The 22681-nt window shown below is 37.5% G+C and overlaps 1 protein-coding gene across 1 annotated transcript in view; it reads right to left on the minus strand.

Annotated features, from left to right (window-relative positions):
• smyd3 (SET and MYND domain containing 3) overlaps positions 1-22681 on the minus strand; it is a 192060-nt gene that overhangs the window by 43653 nt on the left and 125726 nt on the right. Inside the window, exon 6 of the mRNA XM_079854222.1 lies at positions 4630-4697. Within this exon, the coding sequence (XP_079710348.1) occupies positions 4630-4697 (68 nt within the window). The remainder of the gene's footprint in view (positions 1-4629; positions 4698-22681) is intronic.

The following is a 22681-nucleotide window of genomic DNA, read 5'->3' on the forward strand; positions in this document are numbered from 1 at the left end:
CTGGGTTTTGTCAGGCCACAGCATAACAGACTGCCGGCCACAGGTTTACTGGAGCTTAATTTGGGCACTATGGATACACTCTCTTCCCCTGGTAACAGTGCCCAGACGGGGCCGCGAGTGTCAGCATGGAGTCCTGGCCATGGAGGACGTCTGACAGCACAAATCCTCCAGCGAGCTCCAGACACAACCACAGGGATTAGCAGAAAACCGCTGGTTCACATCCAGCCAGAGAACCAGTGTTACACTGGAGACGCCACGGCTGAGGACTTAAACACACCACAATATGCTCTCGCATTAGGAAGCAGAGAAACTGACAGTGCATGTCACATTTCATGTATAAAAATAGACAGGGATAAAACACCCTGTTAAGGTTTATAAAAGAATGCACTGCTGTTCATTGTTCAACCAAGTAGAGAAAATAAATATTGGTACCTCAGTGCTACCTAAATATTGCCAGTCCTCTACAACTACAATCTTTTATATACACACAGGCCCTGTTTACACCTGGTATTAGGATGTGTTTTGGTCGATCGGATCACATGTGGATGACGCTAAATACAGGTGTAAACGGGTTCTAAAACGTTTTGAGTTTGTCCACTTTCGACCACTTCCAGAGGTAGTTGAATACGTATTCGACTGGATTGCTTTCATAGTGTATAAATGTTCATGTGGTCGAATGATTCGAACAATAGACTGTAAAAAAAGAATAACCACAAAAGACGGGATTTAAAGTTTGTTGTCTGAAGACTCAAGATTGGTTTGAAGATGACAAACGTACCAAGTACAATGTTCGCTCACCATTCCTGATTTCTAACACTCACAGCATGGTCTTCCGCCTAAACGAAGAGTCGTCTACGTTCTCATTCATATGTAAATTGCATGAGTTTATTTCGTCTATAAGATCGAAAGATCTGAAAAAGCCCATACGTTTACCCACATATAGACCCTCCCCTCAAAGAAATCAGGACAGAAGTAATCAAAAGTGGACAAAAGAGATGAATTAAAACACCAGGTGTAAACAGGAATGTGTCTCCCTTGTCTACTTGTTATCTGATAGACCAAAACACATATTAAGACCAGGTGTAAACAGGGCCACACACACACGTTATGTGAAGAAGACTGAAAAAATAAATCTGCATTGAATGTTTATTTATTTAAAGAATTCACAAAAATCTAACATTTCATTAAAGTAAAACAATTGAAAATGGAAATGGAAAATCTTCATTCATTTCTGTAGCATAAAAATCCAAAGCTGTTGGCGCCGATAGCCTCGTGGGCAGCACCGACATATAGTGCCGTTGTGTTTCAGGCGACCCGAGTTCGAATCCCACCTCGCAGACCTTTCCCGATCCCATCCCCCTCTCGTTTCCTGTCTACATACTATCCTATCATAATAAAAGGCAAAAACACCCAATATAAATAAAAAGCCAAAGTTTAATACAAAATAAGCTTAATAGGTTTATGGATTTACAAAAAGAATGCTTGCTTGCCTTAGAAAGTACCACTAACAATATAATTTAATGAACCAACCAATTCCCAGTGGAAAAAAAATCAAGCCATGCTCTGTCCTAGCGAATATTCTATTTCATCTGAAATATGCCACATTACGGAAAGTAAATGCTTTTTGAACGTCATTCCATGTCGTCTTGAAGAAACACAATTGAGCTGTATTTTAATCGGCCTTTAGAAATGGGAAATTCCACCGTACAATCATGACCCCATCAAGAGCTCATCTGTAGGTGAAAAAAAAAGCCACTTGGTGACAATTGTGAGCATGAAGATTAATTATGAAAGACGTCAGCACTGATAAAAGTGTAATTTAAGAGCAGTTCATCTCTAGGTCTCGGCCCTGTCACCGCCTCAAAGGGAGAAGGCAGAGCGTGACGGCACTAGTGCACTGACACTGGCCTGTCACATTTTAATTGCTATCCCCCTCTACAAACAGAAAACAGAGAGAAAGAAGAGAGAGAGAGAGGAGGACGAAGATAGCACAGAGACAGTTCCTATCATTTTTTGGTAAGACAGACCTATCGAACACTCCTGCAGCAACCAGAAGGCTAAATATAAAGTATGTTGTACTACAGCTAATGTGAAATCTATGGTGATTTTGCATGCATTGCATACACTATAGCATCACACATTTTTAAAATAGCAATACTAAACAAGTCACTCTCCATTCGGAAGCTTTAAAATGTGTTTTTTTTTTAGCATTTTCAGTGGTTCTTATGAGATGCATTTCAGCCCAGAGGATTCACTCCAAGTTTTACATACACGCACAAAGCAATTTGCAGAGGAAATCCCCTCTATTTCAGGGCTCACAATGTGTCTCGGCAAGTTGTAATTTAGTCACATTGAAAGCTGAATGTCTGTTTATGTGTAATTATTCTTGTTTCTTGTGCTGCTTTTGGTTCAGCCCCTCCGTGTGTGTGTGTGAACGGGAGCTTCCCTGAGGCATGTTCAGTAGCAAAGAGCAATCGTAGCATGTAATCCTAACTCATGTCAGAATCCCTCTTTGTGACTGCAGAGCTAATAATATTAACATGTTTTCTGTCACACAAATCTGCTGGGCGTGAAAATAAGAACAGTGGCCTAACTGACAGAGACACAAGAGCATTGTGGGTAAAACTAAGACAAAGTAAAACTTAAAGTATGGAAGTTCACATTCCAAATTTCATCTCAAGCATGATTTCATGTCATGATTTTCATGTCTCCTTAATAAACAAGTACACTAGCTTTTGGGAAAGAAAATAAAACTTTACTCATGACGAAAACGAAAAAAATGTTTTGTTGAAGTGGAAATGATGCCCCAATTTTTTTTTTTTTGACTTAATTTACAGTTTTTCTCGATTGCTTAAACACATTTCTTGAAACTATGCCTCGAATTATCAAAACTGTAAACACAAATCCATAACGTCTCACCCAAATCCCCAAACATCCTATTTTTAGGTCAAAATGAAGCTCTACACTCAAATCCATTCACTCTTGCTGAAAAACCAAACTTTGCCCTCAGACAGGACACACAAGCCCTCAAAATCACACACACTACAACATAGTCTTACACACTGGTTCAATAAATTCAAAACAACATTTCCAAAACTGGTAAATTATGTTGCTTGTGGTTCCCCCCCTCACAAACCTTTTCACATGATGAACATCTTTTTTTTTCTCTCCTCTAATTTTTTTTTTCATATTTACGCAAGATGTGTGTGACCATCATATGACAGTAAAAGAGCTCACACAAACCTTATTCTAATATGGAATTGTATTGGAATGGTAAAGAGCCTCCACTCAAGGATACAATATTATGAACAATTCTAAGAATGTTCCACATATGGTTGAAATACCATCATTTGCCTAGAAAGATAACATTCTGGGAGTCAAGACTATAAAGGAGAAAGGAAGCCCTCCCTTCACTGTCACACTCTGTGTCACTCTGTGTGACTGTACGACTGCTGGCCTTTTCTTGCAAGAAAATAAACCTCATCAAAGACTATTGGAAATGTTTGTCTCTTATTCAGTGATAGAATTTTGTTTGCCACCACACCCCCCTGAAGGTTCTCGAGGCGACGGTAAAGCGACTCAAATTTGGCCTTACTCGTAGCCCAGCCTCCCTCATAGTCATACCATTGATAAAGACATGGGCAACTAGAGTGGCTTGAATTTCATCTGAGACTGCTTGTCTTCTTGCCCTTGCCCTTCCTCCTCCTCGTTCTTATCCATCCTTGATCTCTTCCTTCATGTCTTTCTGGATCCATTGTTCCAAAACTAAATAAACTGATTTGTGCCCTTTTATCTACAGTATTTATTGAAGGATCTGATTGATGTGTGTTAAATTTTGACTCTTAGTGTTTCCACTTGGGTAATTGTGTGCTAACTGAGCTGAAGCTGTGCTGACTTGAGTGAGCAATATTGAATGCTAGTGCTTTCTATATGACAACATGGTCTATAGGCAATGAGAAATGAAGGAATTTGTGTGTAGAGTTTTGCAGTGACAGTTCAACAAATCTGACTCATGTGTCAAAACAGGGAATAGTGCTTATAGTTTAGGGAAATGGGTGTGCTTTTTGATAAATGGCATTATGGTTTTGAAATTTTAGTTCAAAAGCCTGGTTATAGTGTTTAAGCAATCGAGAAAAACTGCAATTTGATGTAATAATTAACTATTTCAAAGAACACTTAATAATTAATAATTGTATGAAGGTTTATTCAACACTAACTCTAAGTTTGAACAATATTAGTAATGATGCTTTTCTTAGCAATTACCACTAATAATTTCCACACTTTTTCTATGTTCAGTGCAAAGCATGCTGGGATGTCTCTTATGTCACTCATCTGGGGTAATATCATCATATTTTAAATATAATAATATTTTGTATATATTAATTATTAATAATTTATGCAATACTTTTCATTCTTTTTAAGTGCAATCAAATGTTTAGTTTGATGTAAAAAGAAAGAAAAAAGTTAATATTTTCATACTATGGATTTTTTTTAATCACTAAAATTAAGTATAGAAGAAGTATGGATAATATTAACAGTGATGCTTTTCTTAGCAAGTAGCACTAATAATGTCCACAATTGTTCTATGTTCAGTGCAAATCATGCTGGGATGTCCCTCATGTCACTCACCTGGGGTAAAGCCCCACCCCCAAATCCTGCAGCTCTCCATCACTGATGCTGAAACAGTTGCAGGTCACCTGTGAGAAAACATGAAAAAAAAAAAGGCATCTCAGACATAATGATAATATTCTCCTCTCATCATTAGTTCTCTTGTTAATTTGACTATTTGTCTCTTTTTCTTCCCATACAGAAAGTAATAATGCGGCCTGCCAAAAAACGTTTATGCAAATCTAAATTAACCCATGATTTGAGACCAGACTTGAATAAGTTGTTCTGATTTCGACCAGATCCCAGATGTTCACTATCAATCCCCTCATGGAGAAGCACAAGGGCTTCGTTGAGTGAGTGTGTGTGTGTTTGGCTGCTGCTGACTGATGGTCTGACTGCCGTAGGGACGATACGCTGCAGAACCGAAACTGGACCGAGTCCATCTCTCGTCCGTAACTAGTCACGACAACCCGAAATGAAAGAGAGAGGAGAGGATGGTAGCAGGTGATTCTGACAGGTTTTTAGATTGGAGCTCTGCGGGACAGATGAGCGGAAGGAGAAAAGCAAACAGAACACAGTCGTAAATAGACAGCATGAGCGTTGTTTACACGGGGTAAACCGCAGTGTGTGATTTCAGGGACATTTCACAACATAATGAATTATTAACACTAAGAAAACGCATCCAAAAATGAACCAAATCGATTGTGCTGCGGGGTCAAAAAAGCCATTAGATGTTTAAATAAATTATAGTTTAATACACCAACACCCTTAAAGGGATTAGTTCACCCAAAAAATGAAAGCTCTGTCATACTTTACTCACCTTCACGTCATTCCTCTCTGACTTTCTTTCCTCTGTGGAACACATGAGTTTTTGAACAATGTCTAGGCTGCTTGTTTCCATATAATGAATGTGAATTTGAACTGCTAAGGATGTACTTCTAAACTACATATTTTCAAAATCAACTCTAATTGGTCTCAAGGGAACCCTGTATATTTAGGCAGGAATTTGAATTCAATCAATAACAAGGAATCTGCAAATTTTATAATACATTTTTACTTTGGTTACAATTATACATGAAAAGATATAATGCATTATTATGAATACCTTTGCATACATAAATTTAAATCATTTGCTGAAAATCTTCACTTATAATGTTGTAACTCTCAAATAAAAAAATTGTGTACACTGCAAACTGCAAAAATAAATAAATAATAATAATAATAATAGTAATAATAATAATTTTAAAAAAAGGAATTATTAAATTAAAAACAAATGCTGTCTAACTAATTATTTTTTAGTTAATTTTTTAAGTTAAAGCACTAAAATTACTACAATTAAAACTGAAATAAAAATAAATTAAAGCCAAGTAGAAATTTCATAAAACAACAAAAACTAATAAAAATACCAAAATTATACAAAAACTTAAACAAAAATGAAAATTGAAAATACAATGTAAATTCTTATTTATCTAAAAAAATATTATAATAGTATATAAAAAATACATAACAACTAGGACAATCTCGATATTGGAATGCCATGAGGGTAAAAAGTACATGATTTTTCATGTTTTGGTGAACTATTCCTTTAATCTTCTGGTGCTCTTCTCGTGGCGGTCAAAAATTATCTCAATTTTCAGCTTTTTTTTATTTCAATTAAGTGAATGTACAATATTTAAGTTTGATAATGTTTTTTAATTAAATATTTTGTATTTTTAGGGGATATTATGGTACCAAATTATATTTGTGCAGTAGTTATAATCCATTTATTCACTTTTTGAGCATAGACCTGAAAATGAAATTTCCAAATTAAAATGTCATAAATCTTGAATGATTTGAAGCAACGTATTTCTTTTCGGTCAAAAAGTAGAGCACAAGAGGGTTAAGGAGAACAATCTAGTGAAATCGTTGAGACTGCATTATAATATTTATACCCACAAGCACATCAACCCCAACTTTGACCCAATCGATCGCAAACATCACCTCATTCCCAATGAAGAGTTTCAAACTCTAGCTAATGCAAATCGATTTAAATACACTGAAAAACAGCATCACGCACAAAAGAAAGAAATTAAACGGTTGACAGGCAAAAACACCCCTTGATGTTGCCCTCGTATGAAAACATATTTCTGGCACATGCCCAACTAATTAATGGCTAATATATGTGCGGAGCTGCTGGGAAGACTGGCGGCTCTTCATGTGGCGCCATTGCAGAGTCTTTCATGTGGGGAGCGTGAGATGGGTTTCAAAAGGTGTGACTGAACGACTGCTTGGTTGCAGTCTCACTGACGACAGGTTGAAGTGTGTGTTTGTGTGCATATAGCATGTCTGAGGTCTGGCATCTCGCTCCACGTATCTGCACTACACAATAGAGAATTGGATCCACACTCACCCTATTTTAGTTACATGTCACTTCATTATTCACATATTGTTTTCTACATTCTGAAAATAAAAAAAGCATGTAAAGACGGACAAATGACCTCTCGTGCTTTCAACAGGATCCAAAAAACAAACATGGAATGGAACTAGATGATGTGGGATAAATAAATCAACGTGAAACCATCCAGATCTGAATGCAAAAAAGTGTTAACATCTGTCCAAGTAAATGCAAGGAGACTCTGTTCTACATAAAAACACACTGACACTGTATTCATTTGCATTTGCTTTTGGCAAGTAGTGAAGTTCTCAGATGAGCAATTTGGTCAAAGAGACATACTGCAGGGACAAACAAAGAAGGGTCACCCACATAAAAGATAATAATAAATCAGAATACATATACTGTATATGCCTATGGAGTGAGTGAGAGAGAGAGAGAGAGAGAGAGCGCTCAAAGTTGATGAATAAAAGCCTAAAATCAATATGTTCATCATATAAAGCGATCATGTCTCTTCAGAAAATTTGGATTAAACCGCATATGGATTAGTTTTACAAACTCTTTATGAACTTTTTAAAGAGTCAAAGTAGTAGTTGCGTAGCTGGCAGAAACAGAATATTTACCATTTGCCAGGGACAGGAATCATTTAGATTTCATTAACAAAGATCTTCATTTGAGTTCTGAAGATGTACGAAAGTCTTATGGGTTTGGAACGACATGAGGGTGAATAATTAACGACAGAATTGTAATTTTTGGGTGAACTAACCCTTTAAGAGTAGGGGGGGGGGGGGGTAAACTTGAATCAGATGATCAGGGTAAATTGTACTTTTTTTTGTGTTCTGGGAAAAGTACTAAATGGAAAAAAAAAAAAACATGCTCACATATAGACATCCCATTATGATACCCCATGTTGTACATGTAAAGTCAGAGCAGCCAGATATTCTGCAGAGCTCAGTAACTGAAAAGCACCGTGCTGCACTGACATCACACCAACTGTACTGCAAACCTGTTATTCAATGGTGTGAATCACTTCTCTGCCTTTCCTGCCAGTATGCGCCATCTGCACACACAACACATCACGCTCAAAGTAAATGGTGAAGTTGTTTTTGAACTTTTTAGAACTTTTAATGGAGAAATCACTAGCAGAGTTTTGAGGGCATTATGTAACAGCACTGATGCAGATGGAGCAAATTACCTAAAAAATGCTGTCTACCATATCATCTTCTCTCTAAATAAATACATTAATTCTTTTCAAACCTCTGTATTTTCCATGTCTTTATATCTCTAGGTTAGGTTAGTTCAGATGGGATTATGTGCATTCGCTTTTACAATGGCAAACTTTTTTTCAGGTCTTGCATTTATAGAGTCATTTGTCAGACACGCCCGCTTGCATCTGCACTGGAAACACATCAAACCACTAGACAGCCCAGTTCATTCACATTCTAGCAAACTACACAGTGAAGAAGCAATGATGCTATATACCAGGGGGGAGTTCCTCCGAGGAGGCAAGGGAGGCAGTGCCTCCTTAAAAAAATTGGATAAGAAACAATCCATATTACAAAGATAAAACAACACAAATATTACAAAATGTGACATTACAAAGTGTATAATTCACTCGTTTTTCTAAAGTAATCTGTCCAACCGCGACACCAGCTGTTAAAGTTACAGTGGGAGTCCGTGAATCTTGCCTCCACTGAGCCCATTGACTTTTAACAGACCCCCTAAAGCGTCTGCTGGGTTTGGTGGGCGTTAGTTGAGAATGAATGGGGGAAAGTCACATGAGAGGAGGCAATCCCTCCATCACGCTATGATTGGTTATGGTTGGATATGATTGGTCCGTGCGATAAATCTCGCCTCTTGTTTTGCTGCGCATTCGCGAATCGGTCTGAACGAACAAAATAATGGCGTTAATGGGAAGACTAACCCAATGTCTGTTAACCCATACATCATCAGGTGGTATCACTCATTTTTGGCCAACAGGACCCAGCAGGTCCGAGTGAACCAGACATTATCTGAGTGTAAAGTCATCAATACAGGTGTCCCATTCTGTTTACATTATACACAAACGATTGTACAAGCAGTCATCCCAGCACTTTTATTGTCAAGTTTTCGAATGACACTGCCATCTTGGGACTTATACAGACACTGACATTTCTAGCTATAGTTTGGAGGTTAAAAAGTTTGTACAATGGTGTGAGGACCATCATCTCATTGTAAATACTAAGAAAACAGAAGAAATGATTTTTGATCCAGAACATCTGGGGGACCATACTCCATTACTGGCCCATAACATTTGTATTTCACAGGTTCATTCAAACAAATTTGAGGGTGTATTGACTGTAATTTGTCTTGGAATTTCCATGTGAGTTCTGTATGCACTAGTATCCAACAGCGACTCAACTTCTTGCGAAGACTCAGGGTGTTTGGGGTTGGACAGAGGGTACTGATGTTATTTTATCATGCTGGGATAGAGAGCGTATTTCGTTACGGAATCATAGCTTGGTTTGGTAACATATCAGCTAAGTTAAAAATCACAAATAGACTGGTTCACACAGCAATTAAAATGATGGGGTGAGGAAGCATCCCTCCCTCCAAATTTTCTTTGAGAAAACCATAATTAAACGGGCTAGGAAAATTATAGCGGACCCCTACCATGTCCTGTACTCAGAGTACGAACTGCTCCCATCAGGTAGACGCTATAGGATTCCAATTAAATACAGGAAAAGATACCTGAATAGGTATAAAAACTCTTTCGTCCCTTTGCCGGTGAATCTCCTAAATTCGGGACATGGGGTGGGTGTGATAGGTAGTAAATGCACTTATGTCTGCACTTTTTTTGTTTCTGTGTCTGTTACTGCACTATAATTGTATGTATTTTATGTGGCAGCTTTTGTGTCCAAGACAAATTTCCCTAAGGACAAATAAAGTAATCTTGAATCTTTAATCTAAGAAGACTAATTAAAAAGTAAGTAAACAACTTACCCACCTACTGTAGATATCACCGCTTTATGTCCCATCAAAATCAAACGTGAAATGGCCTGAAAACATGATGACTGTCGTATGTATATTGCCACTGCACTGAAGAACATACATACACTGAACACCCTCTATAAGAGACACCAAGCATTTTAAAAGTAGTATAAAAGCCCAGTTCATGGATGCATACATTGGTCACACTGGCTTTGTCTTCCGGGACAGAAAGGGCACTAAACAAGCATTATGATCAGTTGTATCTCATTTGCAAAACCGTCAACATGGCTGGCTGAGCGTACTGACACAAAAGCACAAGGCTGTTACTGTCAGCCCCAAAAAATGCCAGCCACACCAAAAGACACGCAACTCAAAGCCCTACCGCAAACGCTCCCTGGACAGCAACCAGAACTCTGTCAGAGCTCATCAAAAACACAGAGGCTCCGTGGGAAATAGAACAGTGCACATCTTTGTCCGAAGGCTGTTTTACATGTACTGAAGGGCTGCCCATCAAAAACAGAAAAGAAAAGGAAGAAAGACACGGCCAACAACAGAATTACATTAGAACAACAACATCGTCTCCCCTCCGTCTCATCAGCACACCTGCTTTCTACTACAGGGATCAAAGCAGGCGATTCCATCACAATGGCAGGATCCAAGCGAGATGCAGAGGATGGCTGGTTTCGAGAAAGACACTCAATATAATAAATAGGTTTCTGTTCTCGTCTGGCCCTCCCCTCAGATCTGCAATGCAGCCCAGGGGTCTCGCAGCGCTCATGGACCCGAGTCGTGAGAGGTGTTTTTCAGATGAATCTGACACGGCAGGGTCTCAGAGAGAATGTCTTTAATCACAGGCTGCCTCCTCTTTCCACCGGAGGTGCGAACACTGGGAACAAATCTATACATTGGTAGCCTTTGGGGAAACATTAGGTTTCTGACTTGGGCTAATTTTTCTTTATGCAATCTTGGGAGAAAATTAAATTGTGTCACAAGGGGATACATCAATTCTTTTTTCACTTTATACAGAATTGAAAGGTCTATATAAAGTGAACGGAGAGCTCTATAGAGTATTTCAGCCATGCAAAAACACGCAATATAGTTACAGCTATGATGATAAAAAAACAAACAGCTAATGAATATTAACCTACTGTATATAACTGTATCTTGTGACTGAAGGATGGTACAAGGATGGTATATATTGTAAAAAAAATCATATCAATTACCATGTTTAACACTATGAAAAGTTAAACAAATAGTAAAATAAATGTAACCCATTTATATATCTATTGTATAAATACTGTACATTTTCCCATTGTAAATGTTTAAAATGTCATTCTCATCACCAACAATTTCATCACAGAATGCTATTAAATGACACATAATCTGACATGTTAATGACATTGTTGTAGGAATGTTCATTCATTTCAGGGAAATGAATGAATGAATTAACTAACGACAAACAAACAAATTTCTGTCTATATGGTGCAGATATGACGTCAGATCCCGGAAGTCTAACTCGCCGCTGGTTCCTTCGAGTTTTTCTATGGGGTTTTATAATGGGGTTTTAGATTTATGAGTAAAATAAAGCCTGTGGTAAACATAACTATAACTTGACAATATTTTGATGTTTTGTTCTTTAACATATACTGTATACTGCACACACTCACACCCCAAACTCTCTTATCTAGTTACTTATTAAAAATGTATGTTTTCAAAAATGAACATAACTGCTTCAAAATTGTGTTTTTTCATTGTAGAGCAATGTCAAATGTCAAATTATCATCAAGTTATGTTTACCATAACTTGATAGGCTTTATTTTACACATAAAAAAACCCTAAAAAAACCATAGGAAAATCTCAAAGGAACCAGCGGGCGAATTAGACTTCCGGGTTCTGACGTCATACCTGCACCACTTTATTGCAAATTAGATAATTTGGATAAAACCTCTGACAAATTAGTTTGAAAAAATAATTTTCTAAAAGTCCACATGTCCAAAAGTTCTTATAGTTGAAGAATCACCCAGTTATGAGTTGTAAAACTGTTCACATCTTCATCAAGATCATAATTACAAATTCAATCCCATTTGCCCTATATAAAAACAATGTAATTGGCTAAAGTTTGTTAACTAGTGAACTCTACAAGAATTTTTAGAACTGCCTAGTGTGCTTTCTTTGTTCCTCAACATTTTAGAGTATATATACATTAATTTATGATAATATTATCATTATTATATGTCATTAACAACCAAAAACATGTAAACATATTTGCCTACTAAGCGGGGGTGGGGGGGAGGAGTACTCTGGATTCAGGCCAAATTCCAAACTCGGAGCCCTCTCCTCGGACAGCACGCCAAATACGCATACCATTTATTCTATCTGATTTATTTATAAGTGTGAACTTGTGAATGATAATTCTGACACAAGGTTCATTTGGGGCAGTCATGGCCTAATGGTTAGAGCAGGGTTCACCAATCTCGGTCCTGGAGGGCCGCTGTCCTGCAGAGTTTAGCTCCAACCCCAATTAAACACACCTGAACCAGCTAATCAAGGTCTCACTAGGCATACTAGAAACTTTCGAACAGGTGTGTTGGAGCTGGTTGGAGCTAAACTCTGCAGGGACAGCGGCCCTCCAGGACCGAGATTGGTGAACCCTGGGTTAGAGTAACCCAAAGGTTGTGCATTCCCTACTCACTACTCCTAATGTGTGTGCACTAACTTGGATGGGTTAAATGCAGAGGACAAATTCTGAGTATGGGTTTCCATGTCACTTTCACTTTTTTCCACTTTCACTTTTCAACACCAACACATATAAAACACTTGAGATTGCATTATTTACATATTCTTCCTCCAATATTTAAATTAGTTTTTTCCTTAAACTATTTCGTCCATCCCTAGTCCTGAATACATGGTGACATCCTTGCTAACAAACAGGCGTGTGCACTTGATTTCCTTCTGTACACCGGTAATTCCTGTGGATGGCTTTGTCTTTGTATCCCAGCATGCCTCTTTGCCCTCCTCATCTAAATGCAAAACAACGTACATACCTGGTTATGTTTGTACAATCTCAGCGGTAAGTCTTACGCCATTAGGCAGCACAACTGTTATTAAATGGCTAGGGAAGGAAGCTGGGAAAAACAACCAATAAAACCAACAAGAGTTTAGATGCGTCAAGCTCCTCCAAATCTTTCTTTGTCCTCCCAGATGAAATCCACAGGCTGTAAGAAGCACTCAAGCACAGCGTCAACATCTGCAGTTCAGACTGGGGTCCTCGCTGGATGGCGTACACCCATGGTCACCTCCAGGAGAACATCTTTAATAAGAGCAAGCAGTCTGAGACAGAGATGTGTTCATTACTGAAGACCAATTAAAAAAAACACACAAAAAAACAGGCCATTAGTGAGAATTTACAGAGTGCTAATACTATGGGGATCCATGATTTTCTTACCTCTCTTTTGGGAGTACAGGGCGATCTGCCAACAATGTTAATGTAGGTTTGGAGCAGGCACAGTGCCCGATGTTATAAATAAAGGTTGCTTGTGTGGTTGGATGGATGGTAGATACCATTTAAGGTCAGTCTACATGAGGGAGGATTTGAGCTTTCTAAAATAAGGAGATGAGGAGAGGGGTTTGTTTATCTTACTGACTAGTCGCTCATACAAAAACACTTTAGTAAGGTCTGACCTCTCACACCCAGAGCAACCTGCACTGAAGGAGTGAGGCGTTTATACAGTAAATAGAAATAGTTATACAGTTAAATAGAAACATTATGAATAAAGTATCTTTTAAAATAAAAATAAATGTTATATATACATAAATATATAATTAAGAATGAAAGCTTTCAAATAGCTATCAAGATCATTCAAACAGTAATTTAATTCATCTTCATTTTGTTACTTGGATTTTTTTTAATTTTTAATGGATATTATATTACTCAGAATAACAATATGCCTATACACTCACCTAAAGGATTATTAGGAACACCTGTTCAATTTCTCATTAATGCAATTATCTAATCAACCAATCACATGGCAGTTGCTTCAATGCATTTAGGGGTGTGGTCCTGGTCAAGACAATCTCCTGAACTCCAAACTGAATGTCAGAATGGGAAAGAAAGGTGATTTAAGCAATTTTGAGCGTGGCAGGGTTGTTGGTGCCAGACGGGCCGGTCTGGGTATTTCACAATCTGCTCAGTTACTGGGATTTTCACGCACAACCATTTCTAGGGTTTACAAAGAATGGTGTGAAAAGGGAAAAACATCCAGTATGCGGCAGTCCTGTGGGTGAAAATGCCTTGTTGATGCTAGAGGTCAGAGGAGAATGGGCCGACTGATTTAAGCTGATTGAGAGCAACTTTGACTGAAATAACCACTCGTTACAACCGAGGTATGCAGCAAAGCATTTGTGAAGCCACAACACGCACAACCTTGAGGCGGATGGGCTACAACAGCAGAAGACCCCACCGGGTACCACTCATCTCCACTACAAATAGGAAAAAGAGGCTACAATTTGCACAAGCCCACCAAAATTGAGAAGACTGGAAAAATGTTGCCTGGTCTGATGAGTCTCAATTTCTGTTGAGACATTCAGATGGTAGAGTCAGGATTTGGCGTAAACAGAATGAGAACATGGATCCATCATGCCTTGTTACCACTGTGCAGGCTGGTGGTGGTGGTGTAATGGTGTGGGGGATGTTTTCTTGGCACACTTTAGGCCCCTTAGTGCCAATTGGGCATCGTTTAAATGCCACGGCCTACCTGAGCATTGTTTCTGACCATGTCCGTCCCTTTATGAGCACCCTGTACCCATCCTCTGATGGCTACTTCCAGCAGGATAATGCCCCATGTCACAAAGCTCGAATCATTTCAAATTGGTTTCTTGAACATGACAATGAGTTCACTGTACTAAAATGGCCCCCACAGTCACCAGATCTCAACCCAATAGAGCATCTTTGGGATGTGGTGGAACGGGAGCTTCGTGCCCTGGATGTGCATCCCACAAATCTCCATCAACTGCAAGATGCTATCCTATCAATATGGGCCAACATTTCTAAAGAATGCTTTCAGCACCTTGTTGAATCAATGCCACGTAGAATTAAGGCAGTTCTGAAGGCGAAAGGGGGTCAAACACAGTATTAGTATGGTGTTCCTAATAATCCTTTAGGTGAGTGTATATACTTTATGTATACAGTAGTTTTCACTTAAAGTGATCCATCTCTTGATTCATTCAGACATAATCAGAGTTTAGGGTATGTTTACTTTACACGACAACGATGTACTATTCCTTTGTGTAAAGACAACAACGTTGTCAAATCGTTCCCCGTTCACACAGATCCACGAAAACAACTGTATTATTCATCCCAGGCCAGTAGTTGGCGTTTTGTCACTTTGTAAAGAAACCTATAGACTAAACTCATAATACGCATGACGTCACCATTTTCCCAAATTCACGTTTTTGTAGTTTACGCAGAGAAAACTTCAAAAACTTCCACTTTGAATCCCGTTTTCACATGTTTGCGTTTCCAGGCCCCCAAAACCCCATTGTCGTGTAAATGAACGGCCAAATCGTATTAAAAGTTTTACGTTTTTAGTTGAAAACGGTGTAGTGTAAACAGATCCTTAGTCTCATTTCCCAAGGAAGCACATTTTGCTGGATGAATCAGTCACACAGCCTGTGCCTGTGTGTGTGTGTGTGTGCATCTTGTGTTTGTCTCAGTGTGATAGAGAGTGAGAAACAGCAGGCTTCTTTCACATGATGGCATCTCCACCTGTCTGCTCTGACATCTAGGTTCTGTGTGACATCCGTAGCCCATGGCAACAGGATCTGCGACTCCTAGACACACACTCCATCTGCATTCAGTATGTGAAGCAACAAGATTAAAACTATCAAAATCCATCCGAAATGGACCTAAAAAAAAAAAAAATCTCTCGTTCCCACACCCTGCCTGCTGACCTTTACCACTGTAAGAACTGTGAAATTGGTTTTGTGGTATTTCCCCTCTTAAGGTAACAAAAAAAAAAAAAGCATTGGCTCCTAATCGTGCCTTTGTTGGGTGACTATGTGAAGGAAGAAGCATTAAGAATTGCCTGGTGCAACTTTTTTTTTCTACTAAGTAATTTGTAATTAAGGACTGCAGTCTGTCTGTGCAGGATTGGTTTATTCTTACATGTTGTGTATATAAGAACTGTTGTGGTGTTGAGCTCTAATCTCTGCGGTCTGCAGCAGCTCAGGTATGTCTACCTGAAAGTTAGCACTTCACTGCACAGTCTGGTGTGAAGAGATGATCCATGACTGTAAGATCAAACCACCAAACGGTTGTACACACACACACACACACACACACACACACATACACACACACACACACACACACACATTCTTGTACATCTATCTTTATGAGGACATTCATTGACACAATGCAATCTCTAGCCACTTACCCTAACTTTACCCATCATAACTAAGTGCCTAACCCGACCCCTGACCCTAAACCTACCCTTAAAGGGATAGTTCACTTTGAAATTAAATTTTGGTATGTTTTAGCTTACCTCAAGGGCATCCAAGATGTAGGTGTCTTTTTTTCCGCACTAGTTTCAATTTTTATATTTTTAGGTCAAACCGTTCTTGTCTGACAGTCATATAATGCAGGTCTATGGTCACTGTCTCAAAGAGCATGCACAGAGTCCAAATTAAAACAATTCCCCATCGTCCAAATTAAACAATTCCTCATCGTAAGTACACATTGATGGCCTAAGACACGAAACGAGCGGTTTGTGTGAGAAAACGAACAGTATTTATATCGTTTTTTAACTCTTGTACACAGCCACGTCCAAGTGATCTGAGGGCGCGCGCGCATCCTGGTGTGTGACGTGTACACAGACTGGTGCATAGATATATATATACTAGATGTCGCCTTGGCTACGGCAGTTCATTGGAACGAATGCCGTAGGCAAGGCGGAATCTATTCTAGTGTATATATATATATGCACCAGTCTGCCCTTGAGGTAAGCTAAAACATACCAAAATTTAATTTCAAAGTGAACTATCCCTTTAACCTCATTATAACCTTATCCCTAAAACCAAGTCTTGACCCTCAAACAGGCCTTTAAAGGGGTCTCAGAAAGTGAGGACCGGCCAAAATGTTCTCACTTTACTCTCTTTGTCCTCACTCCAATGGCCTAAAACTCAAACTGGTCCTCACAAAGACAGTTGTACAAGTTTTATATTAAAATAAAATAAAATAAAAAATAAAAAAAATAAAAAATAATAAAAAAAAAAAATTATAAAAAAAAATAAAATAAATAAAATAAAAATAAAAAATAAAATAAAATGAAATAAAATATATCCTCACTCATAATGTTTTTTGAGTGTGTTTTCACTAACCCCCAGAATCTCAGAGCTGGACATCACCATCTGTGCCATCATGCTCCATGCCCCCCAAATACTGTCATACCCCCAAAGTGTGTGTGTGTGTGTGTGTGTGTGTGTGTGTGTGTGTGTGTGTGTGTGTGTGTGTGTGTGTGTGTGTATGTGTGTGTAAATATGCATGCACTGCATGCACTATAAATAAAGAGCCACTGTCAGTCATGTGTTATCAATGATGGGAATCAAACAGTCTGGGGAATAAATCACACCCACAGCAGGGTGCGAGTGGAAAAATGGAATCTCCATATCCTGCCAAAAATATCACTGGATGAGATCCAATCCAAACTGTATGTATAAGGTAAAGCTACATAGATACACTGAATGAATTTCCTACAGAGCATGTTATTTTAAGTCAGACTTCCAGCCAACAGTGTATACTTAAGTTAATGTAAATTTACAGTAATGCAGTGGTAAGACAGTCAGTCCTTGTAAATAAATACTGCATATGGCTATGCATACAATTTATGATGTACAAATATATGGTGTATACTATCGACTTCAAATTCAAAACAGACGGCAATCGTATTTCTTTGTATCCCCTGATGCAAAGACACTGGGATATATTTTACAACTCCCCACATTCTTGCTTAACTATACACTAGATCACAGAAAGCCAATACGGTTACTATGAAATTGCCTTGCATCTTTGAGGCTTAGAGTAAGAATAAAACTTCATTTGCATTGGCAACATGTACTTTTAGATTTATTGGCCTACCTCTTCTTCACAGGAGGCTTATTTATGACCCCATGGACTCACTTCCTTCTCATGCTGTGAAAGGGACATTTGTACAATGAAGACAAGGCTTAAAGCATTTTTAATACTGACTGAAACCAGAACAGACTTCATAAAATAAACAAGGAGAAATTATACTGCATAAATGCGGCATGACTTAACGCAGGCATCCTCAATTAGAGAAAAAGATTGGAGTAAAAAGTCAGGATGCACTCTCACGTTTTTTCTCATGTTCTTATTGTGCGACTCATTAAAAACATCATGTAGTGTGTAATTAGCTCCTCAATAAAATATTTAGCAGCACTGTGTTCTTCATGAATAAATATTCTGCACAATGGAGCTGAATTTGACAATATGTTTTAGCAAGCTGAACTGTGATGGAGTTTAATAACAGTTTTCTACACAGCCTGCAAATAAAATACATTAAAAAGGAATTTACAGTTTAATGCATTACAATGCACAAACTATTGTGTAATTATATATAATTTGTATTGTGTAATTATATTAAAAATTAATATAATTGTGTAATTATATATAATTTTTGTAACATTTTAGAAAAAAATATTATATACATATATACTAGAAAAAATGTAATTTAGCTATTCCAAACATAGCCATATAGATATATGCATTCCGTATTTTCTGGAATATAAGGGAGTGTTCACACTAATGAAAAGTGAAATGTGTAAACCAGCCTACAGAGCTAACAGGCAACGAATAAAAGCCACAAAACTCCTATTTTGATTTCATGAGGTCACATGACCTCATCTTAACGATAAAATGACGGATCATGTCAGTTTGACTGTAATTTGCACTATATGTTAATCCATTGGAAGCAGAACATCTCCACAAATTCACCATATACATTCACTACGAGGCAAGACCACAGTGTAGAGCTCTTAAGATTTTGAGCTATCCACGATGAGAGAGTCATGATCCATAATCATCAAGTTCTGAGAGAGCATTAAATCAATCCACAACATTATCTCACACACACAGACATATCAATGTCCTCAGGGCTCTAGGTTCCACTTAAAGCTTCTTAGATTACAGCTGGAGACACTTAAGAGCATAGGACTGGCACGAAACTCATGCAATATGAATCAGACATTTTAAAATCACCAACATTTAATATGTTTCATTCTGCCCATGACGAAGTCTGAGGAAGCTCTGGGCGTGTAGAGAGAGTAATGAGTCTGTTAAATATATAATATCCCTGAGAAGTTCCAAGAAACATGGGCCAGCTCTCGTGAACGTCTCTGATTTGTGATTTGTGACAGCACTTTCAGCTCGCCCTGAAGTCAAATCCTCTAACCTCCAATCAGAGCTGACCTCATCATTTCTTTCGCTATGCCACCTTACATTTATAATGTATGTGCATTTGAATATCTTTAAGTGAGATGTTACCAGTCCAATCCGACCATGAAATCGGCTCTCATGACACCATGTTGACACAACGGCGGTCTTGTCATGGCTGCATGTTCTGTGACATACTGTACTAGCCTCTAGTATTTCTTACTCTTATCAGTGCAAAGGCTGTCAATTCTAGCGAGAGAAGTATTGGAGGATGGGCTGGAGGTACTGTATCTTATGCAGCACGGACACCAAATGTCTCGCCAATGTCATCAAGTCTTTGAGGGTGTGAGGTCATATGAGGACTCCAGGGGCCTTAAGACTTCTCTATCCATTGCTGCCCAATGGCTTTCTCAATCGACTTGCTAACTCTAGGAACAAAATGCAATGTGATAAAGTGTGAATGACAAGAACAGATACAAGACAAGAAAATGAACTCTATATAGAGGAGTGATGTGTTTGTTTTTAGAGGACTGATGTTTTTAAACCATTTTATTATCTACTCATATGACCTGGCCTTTGAAGCAGCATTAGGATGTCCAGGTCAAATTTATATGTGTGTGTATATATATATATATATATATATATATACACACACACATCGTATTGTCATTTCTGTAATACAATTTACAATTTGATACATAACAATTTGAATCATATTGCCTGGACAATTTTTTTTTTTATAAAATCATATAAAAATCAAATAAATTCAAAAGCATAAATACTACTACAGTGTTTGTAAACAGTTGGCGATATGTATTTTTTACATTTGTATTGCAGTAATATAATAACTTATTTTGCAAATACTATAATAAAAAAGAAAATAATTATATATTTATATAATTATAATTATATATGTAGTGTTGTATTTTCGAAATTAGTTTATTTGTATTTATATATTTGATTAATTCTTAAATGTTTAATTATAATATTTACAAAAGTTGTTAAATTTATAAATACTAAGTTATAAATACTATAATAAAAAAAATCTATAATAAAAAAAACATTTCAAATATATTTATTTACTTTATTTAACTTTATTTTAGTTATATATTTGTATTAATTCCTTTTTTTTTTAAACAGTTTTGCATAAAAAATAAAATAGGCTTTATTTTGCTTTATGCAAATTCTTTGGTTTTGGTGTGACACAAAACCCATTTTTCATGAGATCTGCCCCTTTAGAACACAAATGTTCTATACATTCATTATCTGTATATTAAGTGATTGTGTTGTGGATAAAACTGGCATACTGAAGCATTATAGTGAAAGGTTCCTCTGTACGCGAGTAATGTCTGAGGTCTGGGAACATTGCGGTGGTAGATGTGACATTATTGGATGCCTCTGAAAAAAAACAGCTCATATCTAATAAATGCTGTTGTACTTCACATAGGGAATTTGTGCCCAGAGCTAGGAAGCACAGACACTCATATCTCACTGCGCTGCAATAAATGTACTCCAAAACCTCATGAGGTCACATACAAACAGCATCTTTGTATTTATACACATACAAACAAGAATAATCCTTATTTTCCCTTTAAAATATTCACCTTAAGTATGTCCCAGTATGTCCAGAATCCAGAGCACATCCATGATTGATGGCTCCGGATGAGACTGGCATGCGTCGCCCAACAGCAAGTGAGTAAAAGCTATATTTTATGAAAAGCACACAGCATGAAATCGTTGGTGTCGCCACTGGAGCGCAAGACCAAATTCTGTCTTTCTGATGGGATCCTGAACTTTGTTTGAACTTGAGAAATGAAAGAGGACCGCTAATGATGTCTTCCTACGCAACGAAACCTGTCAGTGGGACTCACAGTGGCAGTGATATGGACTAACTTCCCTTGTTGTGTTTAAGGCTCAGGACTGGAAACTTTTTCTGGTTCGACCCATGCAAGGTATACGTGTCACATTTAAAGTCCAAAGATGATGAGGATGAGGGCAGGTTAAGAGTTTAAAAATGGCAACAAGGTTTATTAACAAAAGCAAACAACTCTAGACAGAGTGCATAGCAAACACCAACGATACCGGACCAAGACAGAAAGAAAACGAGAAGCTTAAATACTCAATGATAATGAACTCAATAATGATCAGCTGTGATAATTAAAAATAAAGATCTGTCCATGCATCAGAGGGCTAAAATAGAGCTAAAAATCAGCTAAAAAACTCTTTAAGCATCTTTATGACCCGTGTCCCACCATTAGCATTTTTACAAAGAGTCAACAGAGGAAACTTAAAGTTGGAGCGAGAGCAGAGAGAGACAGTGCAGGACTGATTTAATCGGGATGAGAGAGTCTAGGGGACTGAACTGGATATGACAATAGCACGCACTAAAGAGGACACTAGTCCATCTTATCTGCAATACGGCAGCGCTGATGAGCAGATTTCATTGGAATGAAGAGGGATCTGATCAGATAAACTTTATCTGCACCAGACAGCAGAGAGAGAAAGTGTGCATGCCTAGTTTTAGACTGTACAATGCTTCTGTGGGCACAAAACAGATATTCTCACACAGTGCTGGAATTAGTTCATGGTCTGAAACCTTTTTTTTAACAAACCAAATTAAGAATAAGACATTTGTGTGACAAAAGAAAAACATGAAATATTATAAGTGGTATTTTCTAAGGCAACCATCACTATGCATGCTGTTCAAAACTTATTCTGAGAGGGATCATTAAAATAAATGAAATAAAATCAATACATTTAAATAAAATAAAATAAAGGTCCCATTTTTGAAACATTAGTTTTACACTTTTTGGAACATTTTAAACTTTTTTGAACATTTGCTAATGTTAGTTAATAAAAATACAATTATTCATCGTTTGTTTATGTTTGTTCACAGTGCATTAACTAATGTTAGCAGACAAATATTTTGATTTAAAAAATATATTAGTAAATGTAGAAATTAACATTAACAAAGATTAATAAATGCTGTAGAAGTCTTGTTCATTATTAGTTCTTCTTAACTAATGTTGCTAATCTTAACAAATGAAACTTTATTGTAAAGTGTTACCAATAAATAAAAATTCCAAACAAAATAATAATCATTTTTAAATAAAATAATAAAAGACCCGCATTTTAAAAATAACCACAGTCATAGTGTCACATGTATGTTCTGTTTTCATTGTGTTGTGTTTCCAGTTATCTTCTAAGTTGTTATTAGTCCTGTCATCCTCTGTTCCCTGTCAGTTTGTCACTGTGGTTTCTAATTTATTTTGTTAGTTCAGTTC

Source organism: Squalius cephalus (assembly GCF_949319135.1).
Source record: "Squalius cephalus genome assembly, chromosome: 20".
Classification (NCBI taxonomy): Eukaryota; Metazoa; Chordata; class Actinopteri; order Cypriniformes; family Leuciscidae; genus Squalius; species Squalius cephalus.